The 9879-nt window shown below is 46.6% G+C and overlaps 1 protein-coding gene across 1 annotated transcript; it reads left to right on the top strand.

Moving 5' to 3' along the window:
• Nucleotides 1-203: 203 nt before the first annotated feature.
• LOC308634511 (DPY30 domain-containing protein 2-like) lies at nucleotides 204-4835 on the top strand (the record flags this gene model as incomplete). Its single annotated transcript, XM_081268367.1, has 3 exons — nucleotides 204-350; nucleotides 689-811; nucleotides 4659-4835. 3 exons carry the CDS (start codon nucleotides 204-206, stop codon nucleotides 4833-4835), a joined length of 447 nt encoding a protein of 148 aa, XP_081124493.1.
• Nucleotides 4836-9879: the final 5044 nt, after the last annotated feature.

The raw sequence follows: 9879 nt of genomic DNA, 5'->3' as shown, positions 1-9879 counted from the left end.
TGACAAAAATAAATTCATCTTTATGTGTTGATTACCTCAGGTATTTTGTCACAGCCATGGGAAGCTGATGAACACGGGTGCGACCAAGTAACATCTCATATTTATCCTAAAATAAATCTGAGTTGGTTAGAATGAATCTGTTTTTAAGATATGATTACCTGTGTACAAGATGTGTCTGTTTGGATGCTTCCCAGGTCCCCAGAATGGAAACGGAATACCTGAAGAAGTGCTTTGGAAATTCCTTGTCCCAGGCACTGGCAGAAGTGGCAAAGGTTCGGCCCAGTGACCCAATAGAGTACCTGGCTCACTGGCTTTACCATTACAGGAAAATAGCTCTAGCAAATGAAAAGGTGCGTGTGTGTGCAGGTGTGTCTAGGGAGGGCTCAGCTTCCCCGGAGGGACTGGGATCCAAGACAGAGTCCTGGAGTTGGCCAGGGGGGTTTTGGTTCATCCACCTTCCCAGGATGACTTAGGCCCAAGTATCCCTGAAGTGTGGAGAGTCTGCAGCTGGAATCCAACTCGGGGGTGTGGAGTTGGTGGGTTTGGAGCTGCCAGCAGGCTAAAGCTAGTTACAGGAAGAAACTCCACAGGCTTAAAGGGCCCGGGTCTAGGACTATCCCCAGGGAGGGCGGGCCCCCTTATAAGACCTCTTGATGCTGACCTGACTTGAGGCGGGACATTACCCCAGAATATGCGAGAACAGATGCAGCTGAAGGAGGAATATGAGAACAGCCTCAAGGAAAGGGAAATGGCAGCAATGATGAAACAAGAAGAGCTTCAGATTCAACAGAAGTGTAAAGAGTGTCGCAAGGTAGGAAGGAGGAACTCGCCATGGCCCATTCCCATCCCAGTGACGGACTCCAGGAAATCCCCAGGGCAGCCGCCACCACTGTGCTGAGCACACTGAGGCCCCCTTAGTCAACTTTCCCTCCCTGTCACACATTCATGTCTGAACCACTTCTTGTCAATAAAAATAGGAAAGGTTAAAAGGCAAATTCATGTTAGATTCAGAAAATACCACTGACGTTACTGACTTACACATCTAGATTCTATTCACCTGGAACAAATATTTTTTTCAGAGATCCTTTGAGCCCTTTCCAAAAACTATTCAAAGTTTTTTCAGAAACCAAACATGGTTGTTATCAGTGCATACTTAATGCATAATATTAGTATTTTATTATTAAATTCTCTTTACTTGTCAAGCCTCTGGTGCCTCCTCTTGGATGCTATAATGATGAATATAAATTCTTAGTTCAGAATAGTTGGAAACAACTGTGCATTTACCACCCTGACAAGCAAATATTTTATCTCCCACAATCTTTTCTACAATTTCCTAAAATATGTCTGCTGCTATCTCATGCTTTCTACAAATTACATGATGCCCAAACAGGTAATTCATTTAAAGAGGTTGTCGGGCTTGAGATCTGAAATCTTCTTCAACTATCGCTATATCCTTGTACAAGTCACTAACTTTGGCTGGTTTCCAAAGCTGACTTTGATAGCATGAAAGTACTAAGTTTATTTTCATTTATAATAATATACTCAGCATTCTCATAAATAATGAATATACCCATATATATTATTAGTTATAATCAGTTATTTATTTTTAAAGCTGAACATGTATAACTAAATTAAAAGAAAGATGGTTTGTGCTATTTTTTGACGTGGTCTAGGGAGCTCTCCCTCAGGAAGGGTTCATGCTTGGAGCAGTTTTTGGGGGACGGGAGAAATGAGGCTCAGTAAGTGGAAGTCACCATCACCTTACTGATGACCCAACCATTTTTTAACACCAAGTTTCTCTGCTAATAGAAATAAAAATATGTGATAATGGACTCCCAAGTCTCTACCCTAGTTTTACAGTAGCTCTATCGAAGAAAACTTGGCTCACTTCTGTATTTTGAATTGTCCCTTTGTGTTGCACTGGGGATGTTTTGCACCTGGCAGCAATATACCTCAGCAAGATTTGTTTTTTTTTTTTTTATACCAGGAATTGAACTCAGGGGCACTCAACCATTGATCACTTCCCCAGCCCTATTTTGTATTTTGTTTAGAGATAGGGGTCTCACTGAGTTGCTTAGCGGTTGCTGAGGCTGGCTTTGAATTCGTGATCCTCCTGCCTCAGTCTCCTGAGTTGCTGGGATTATAGGTGAGCCCCACTGCGCCCAGCCTCAGCAAGATTTTGATAAACAACAGGTTTGCTCTTTTGCCAAGGGTGAGACATGGGGAATTATAAGGGAAGATAAGAACTAAGAGACAATGCCTGGGTTGTGTGCAAGTTCTCACATTTAGAGAAGAGTTCGTGTGCAAGTTGTGGTTATGTAAATAGATTCCACTTGTTAGAAGGGAACAAACAGAACCCAAGGGGGATCTAAAATAAAGCTGAAAGAATCACCTACCGGCAAGGGAGAGCTGCATCATTCAGGTCTGAGTTAATTTCCAAGATAGAAATTGAAAGGGCGAGATAAAAGACAAGATGCCAAGCTCTGGTTCCCAATTGGCTCAAGGTGGATTATTGACTATTCCTTGCTATTGGCTGCCTGCAAATTTCGCATCACTAGTGCTGAGAAATCTGGCTTCAAACAGGCCCAGGAGGGGTTTCATGAAATTTCAGCAGTCCTGCTGGTTCGCCTAACTGGCTTATATGCACATACTCAAAGCTTTGCCAGATTTTCCTCCCTTAATCCTTTAAAACCATCTTTGTTTTTGTCTTAGCAAGACTTTGTTAATTTTTTTCTTGAGTACCCCAGATAGAATACTAGTCTAGTGGAAGTGTCAAAAGAAGAATAGAAACAGAGTGCTCAGTGTGGCAGAGGTCATTCCAATTACAGGAATCAAGAAGAGCTCCATAGAGTGGGTAAAGGTAGAGTCCAGGCAGAGAGCCAGCGAGGCTTGACCTATATGGGTTTCTATTCACTAAGCAGAGGAGCTTTGACAATATAAACCATAATTTTGTATCTCAGTCAGAAAGCCATTCCTATCGTTTATAAAGCTCCGAAGCATTCATGTTTTAGGAATACATTTCCATAGAAATCAATACAGGTATTTGTTGCACAACCTCAACACTTTGAATGTAGAAGGGTCTTAGAGATCATGTGACCAAGTGCTTCACTCTCTGCCCTCAGCCTGGTCCCTTAGGGTTCAGTGTGGAATGAAGCTCTGAGACTTCTAGGCAAAGATGGGAAGGAATGGGCTCAGCCAGAGACTACAATCAAAGGGTATTAGACACCTGACATTGTTTCATAGGTCCCGGAGGGCACTGCTCATTTTTTCAATCTTTTTTCCTCTGTACTCCGTTTGGACAATTTCTATTGATCTGCCTTCAAGTTTGTTGACACTCTCTTGTTCCATATCCTACGTTAGGATTTCTGTGGGTTTTAAAAATTTTCAGATATTATACTTTTCAGTTCTAGAATTTCTAGCTGGGTTTCCCCATGTCCATCCCCCCTTTTCTTCCTTTCTTCCTTCCCCGCCCCCCACCCCAACCTCTCTCTCTCTTTCCCTCTTTCTTGATATTGGCTGGGGATTGAACCCAGGGCCCTACACATGCTAGGAAAGTGCTCTACCACTGAGATAAGGTCTTCATCCCCTTTTTAAAATTTTATATTGAGACAGAGTCTCATTAAGTTGCCCAGACTGATCTCAAACTTGCAATCCTTCTGTCTCAGCCTCCACAGTGACTGGGATTACAGAAATGTTTACTTATCTTTTTAAAATAATTTCCTTTTTCTCTACTGACTTATTCTTTCACTCACTATGTTCTTTTTTCACTTAAATTTGAAAATATTAATAGTTGTTTTAAGTCCTCGTCTGCTAATTCTGGCATTTATGTCCTGGGGTCTCTTTTTATTAAATATTTCTTACTAGATTATGGTTCACATTTTCCTACTCCCTCCTACGTCTAGTAATTTTTACTCCTATGCTGAACATTGTAGGTGGTATTTTCTAAGAAGCCTAGACCCTGTTGCTTTTCCTTTCAAAGGTGTTTTGTTCCGGAGGCAGTTAGATCATTGGTGAGTCACTCAATCCTAGCAGATTTGATGGTCTGCTTTGCTATGGCAGCTGTATTTCAGTTTTTTACTTAGCCTTTGGCATGAAAATAGCAACATTGTGTTCCTGCCATTCTTGGGCATGTTTCTGGAGTGTGGTTAGCTTCTACTAATGTATTAGTCTGCTTTTTGTCACTGTGACCAAAATATCCAACTAACTTAATGGAGAAAAAGTTTATTTTGGGCTCATGGTTTCAAAGACCTCAGTCCATAGTCAGCTCAGGCCATTCTTCTGGGCCCGAGGTGAAGCAGACCGTCCTGGCAGAAGGGTGGGGTAGGGAAACCTACTGGGCTCATGGCAGCTAGAAAGCAGAGAGAGTGTGAGGAGCCAGGGACAAAATATATAATGCCCAAGACATGTCCCAGGAACCCAACCCACTTCCTCCAGCCATGCCCCACCTGCCTACACTCACCACTCAGTAATTAGTCTGTTCAAATAATTAATCCATCAAATGGATTAATGAACTGATGAGGTCACAGCCTTCATGATCCAACCATTTCTCTAAAGTGCCACCTCTGAACCTTGCCACATTGGGGACCATGTTTTAACATGAGCTTTTCAGGGGGACATTCCTAATTCAATCCATGACCTTTTTTTTGCCTTCTATTTAGAAATCGATTTTCCTAACCACTTTCAAAAAGAAAGTCTCATTCAAGCAGGAAGACACAGAACCCGTTGAAGAGGAGTCCTTGGAGCAGGAATCCCTGCCGGATACTCCAGCAATGCCTTACCAGATTCCTTCTTCAGAGCTAGCTGAGGAGATTGAGCAGAACTTGGAATCCCCATAAGATCAAATCACCAGGAGGCTTTTCCCTGTGAAGTTGCTGATTAAAATGCTTCCTGCCTCCAAATCTCATTTTCTAATTATCAGAATGGGAAGAATTTGAGTAACCTTTCCCTCAACCCTGCAGTCCAAGAAAATAGCCCTGCAACAGAGCTCTTGCCAACCAAGGTTGGCAGGACTCTGAAAGGAGGTATCTGCAGGGTCTCTTCAGACTGGACAGGCAGCTAGCCATGAGAACCTTTGTCTTGTGGAAATCCACTCAGAATAAAGATTCAGAATAAGGAATGGAATGGTTGAGTCTTTTCCCTGTTGTTTTATCATTTATTTGGAGACTGCCCAGTAAAAGTGTTACCTCGGGTTACTGGTGACGAGGTCTGCTTCCCCAGATGTGAAGACTGAACACCCGGGAAACACCGAGGTAAGCATAGAGTACGAATTTTTATTAAAAGAACAGTAACACAGAGCTGGGGTCATAGCTCGGTTGGTAGAGTGCTCGCCTCACATGCACAAGGTCCTGGGTTCAATCGCCAGCACCACACACACACACACACACACACACACACACACAAAAAAAAAGGGGGCCCAGAGCTGAGTGTCTGAGGCAGGAGGTGAATCTCATCCTTTTTATAATTTCCAGGTTTCTTACTTCTCAAGTCTCCTTCCCTTATCCGGCCCATGCAGTGAAAAGGCAGAAAAGGAGCAATTCTGTAGGGAGCCGCCCAGGGAATACTCATTAATAATTCCCTGCTGGGGAGCTGAGGTTGTGGCTCAGTGGAAAAGCGCTTGCTTAGCATGTGTGAGACCCTGGATTCGATCCTCAGCACCACATAATGATAAATAAAGGTATTGTGTCCATCTACAACTAAAAAAATATTAAAAAAATAATTCCCTGTTGGGAAGGACGATCTCCCTGAGGCAGGTGACTTTTTGGTTGTGGGTTAGGGGAGTGGGGGAGTGGTCTCAAGGTGTTACCAAAAGCTTGGTCCTTGTCCCTGATGCCAATCTAATAACAAGGATATCCTTTTGAGGATAAAGGTGTATTGCTTTGCTAGTGAAGGAGAAACCCAGGGGCCTTCTGTTACAAAGGCTGTGATTCTGCCCATCAGAACTGGAACTGGGGGCTATCAAAGAGGTGATCCATAGTGTTCTGTGTTGGAGTTGTAATTTGGGAGATAGTCACTAGTTAATTTGGGAGATAGTCACTTGGGAGATCTCCCGGTACTATCCCCAAAGTCTGGATTACTTTGTGCCTATGGTGGGGGTATACTCAAGGACAGATAAATCTGCCTAACCACCACACTATGGCGTCTCGTGTGATGCGATTAATAACTAAGCAGGAAACTGAAGGGTAAAAAGGACAGGTGTGGGAAATCCAAGATGACTGCCAGGCTTCTGACTTGAGTCCCAGGGGTGTGGACCGTGGTGGCTTTTCCTGCAATAAAGGACACAAGAGGAAGAGCAACTGAGGGCATGCTGGGTATATTGTACCTAGGAAAGGGACAATCAGGAGGATGTCACAAAAGGGGGCATCCCTGAGCCACTTCCTCCACCCAAGCTTCAAGAAAGGCCAAAGCCCTAGCCCAGCTGTAGCTTTTCTGTAAGATCCCTGAGCAGAGGTTGTAATTGGCTGTTCATCATCTGAAGGGGCCTCAGAAGTTCTTCATTTCAACTCTCTGAATGACAGTGTCTATTTCCAAGTGTAACAATTTTAAATACCTGAGATCCTGTAAGAGACACTTTCCCAACCTTAGGAGATAATAATGCTTAGCTTAGAGGGTTGTCTTTACGGATTTCTTCTATTCCAGAAGCAAGTTGACCTTCTTAGCTGTTTAAAAACCCACATCACAATGGGTGTTGCGCTTGGTGGTAGCTCTTGGAGTTAGAATGCTTGTATGAATGTTCCTTAGAATTATTTTCAGGGTTTGCCTCCCCAAAGACAGAAGTCTCACTGTGAGAGTGGCATTTGCTGCCCACTGCTACCCACAGGTCATGGTCTGAACCTAAGAAATAGCAATTAAATAGCAAGGGTTCCACCCTGGAGCCCCGTCAAGCCCTGACACCCCTTGGCCCTCTGCTAACACAGCCGACAGTCCAGTACTGGTGCCTCCGTGGATCATCACTGTGGACAGAGACCCGGGGAAACACTTCTGTGAGCCTCTGACCCAAGCACTCACGTATTTAATGTGGCTCCCTCAGCCTCTAGGTCCGTCAGATTCCACCGGCCCCTCACCTGTTGCCCCTCTAACTGTTCTCTCCCTGCCTCCCTTGTTTCAATCTGTCAAAATGCTCCATGAGGCTCTAGAAGCCACGTTTTATGAAAGATGTTTGAAGACTGATGGAATATTCAGGTCAGAGACAGGAGACACCAGGAAGCGCTATTGTCTTATCTGGAAAAGAAGTCAGACTTGGGGTGGCCCAAGAAGACTGAAGACCTGTGGGGGGAGCTGGAGGGGAACATTTCCAGGTTGGTCTGAAGAAGTGAGCAGCTCCAACCTGAGCAGCTGAACTACCACTGGAGCAGCTGACCTAGAGGAGTCTCTCACCAACGGGGTCACCGTCTCCAGCACCTGCACCGTCGTCATCAGCTGCTGAGGGCTCGCTGGGCACCAGGCCTCTGCTGAGCACTCTTTCTGAGCTAGCTCCGTTCACGCTCCTTCTACCTACTGCGCCTGCCTTTCTCTCCAGGCCTGTTCTTCTGTCCCCAAGCTCCCTGGCTTGTGATCCTCAGGGAGTTTGGAGCTTGAGAAGAGGAATCTTGACAAGTCTGGAAAGTCTGGGGAGAGGGTTTGGGTTTGGGCGAGGAGGTGCCCACAGAACTGTCAGGCTTAGAAAACAAAGCACTTGCCAGACGCAGAAATAGATTCAGTCTCCTCTGTTTGACAGCAAGACTCGTCCTGGTCAAGGAAGTCGATCAAATCTGTCTCCAGCCCAGCCTCGTCTTTCTGAGCCCCTGGACCCCACTCACCATGAGCTACAGCTTCACCACTGCCCTTTGCGGCCTCTTCCACCTGACCCACATGGGAAGTTGAAGAAATGAGTCTTGAAAGGAACTTGGGCACTTTGGACATATTTTTTGGCCTCTGAGTCTGAGACCTGGTTTGTAAATTTGCCATAATAAAATCTACTCTTTTAGAACTAGTTGTCTGTCTCCTTGTTTTGAAGAGATGGTTCTTCCCCACCTCCATCTTGAGATTTGGGTTGGGGGTTTTGATTATAATCCCTGATGCTCCCAGCATAATACAACTTTTTAATAATATAACTTATTTATTTAACAAATAAGAGGCGGTTGACACGTGATGGGCACTTCATAAATATTTACCTAGTAAGTGACAGCTCTTCCTTTGTGAACTGAGTCTAGGCCCTGAAGCACTGCAATAGGACACGTGACACTGAGACGCTCTCTTCCCTTGGCGTTAAGGCCCTGCTCACTCAGCTGGAGAGACCAGTGTCCTGGTCACTTTCCCTGGCAGGGAGGCTGGATGGTGGGGTGCCCGTGTGAAGGTTGCCTCACTGCAGGCTACTGATGGTGATGGGAGCCCTGCCTGGCCATGCGCAGGCCCGCTGCCTGGACAGCATTTCTAGACACTTTCTGCTGGACTTGACTTATCAGTTCTTGTCTTGGTGATGAGGATTAAAAACACAATGAAGGGTCCTGCCTCGCCCCCACATCCTAACACACAGCCCCGGCTCCCCTGCAGCCAGAGCACGCCTGCGGCTTCACAGGACTGGACATCCATGTTGGAGGGCGCCCCAGGCCTGAGCACCGGGCACCTCAAGCACGCATCCTCGGGGATAGGAGGCAGCCCGGAGTGAGCGTGTGTGTCTCACCTGCCAGGACACGCTCACCAGAGAGTTAGGTGTTTCCCCAGGTGAAGCTTTGGAGCCCTGCTTTGTTAGGGCCGGAAGCCATGGGTGCTTGGCAAAGGAAGTGGAGCAGCCAGGCAAGCACCAGGCTGGCCATGGCCTCTGCTCTGCTTCTGCAGTCTTCCTAGTTCTCTCTTTCTGCCCCTCAGGGCAGTCCTACCTCCCCCTCTTCCTCTGCTTTCCATCCTCTCCAAGCTCCAGGCTTGTGTTTCTAGGATCTTCTCCACAGCACTGCTCCCTCCCCATGCCTTCCTGCTTCCCAGAGGCACCCATCCCTGCCACCCATCCCCACCAGCCTCCTTGCTGCCTGGAGGAGGTCCAGGTTAGCCCTACCCAGGTCCTGTCCCATGGAGGTCTTCAAAGTCCCCCCCCTTAGCCTCGGGCTCCAGGGAGAGGCAGAGTAGCCAGCTGCCCAGGCACCTGCTGAGGTGGAGCCTCTGCTGGAGGCCTTCCCTGGGCTCCCTGGGCACCTGGCTCTGCAGGATGTGCAGAGGCCAAAGCCTGGCAGTGAGCTCCCTGCATGCCAGTCACCAGCCCTGGGCTGGGGAGCTCTCTGTGCTGACTCACAGCAGGGGCTCCCCTGGCAGGGGGCCCCCAATGGGGCAAAGGCCCCTTGAGCCTCACAGCGCAATTAGCATTTTAAAGAAAGGTCAACAAGAAAGGATTTTAGAGACCTGCTGGGAGCAGAAAGGATAATGGTAAGGAAAGTTCACTTGCCCCAGGCCCCAGGGGGCCCATCTGCTGACCAGTGGTATTCAAGAGGGCATTGAGGGGACCCCATGAGGATTCCAACTTGAGCTCAGTCACAAAGAGGCTTTGGGCAGGTTATTTAACAATTTAACATCCACAAATCTCACTTTCCTTACTGTAAAAAGAAAAAGACAAAAGACTCTAGAGTGGTTTTCTCTCTAGAATTATGATGGTGAGCTAATTGGGAAACTATTTAGATTATCCTCTGGGGATCTGTAAAGTGCCCACTGTGGTCTCCAACCTCATCAGTGGATCTTCAGTCATGACCATCACTGCCTGGAGGAAGGGCTTGCTTGGCCTCTGTGCCCTCTCTCTGTCAAGTCCTCTCCCAGGAAGGGCTGACTCCTCCAGCCTTCTTCATGGAAGACCCCAGGAAGAGAGAGCAGAGAGGGCCCCCTGGGCAGTGTGTTGCTGATAAATTCTGTAAGACTTTA

This window comes from Spermophilus citellus (assembly GCF_964194105.1).
Source record: "Spermophilus citellus genome assembly, chromosome: 15".
Taxonomy (NCBI): Eukaryota; Metazoa; Chordata; class Mammalia; order Rodentia; family Sciuridae; genus Spermophilus; species Spermophilus citellus.
This window is presented reverse-complemented; position numbering and strand designations above follow the sequence as displayed.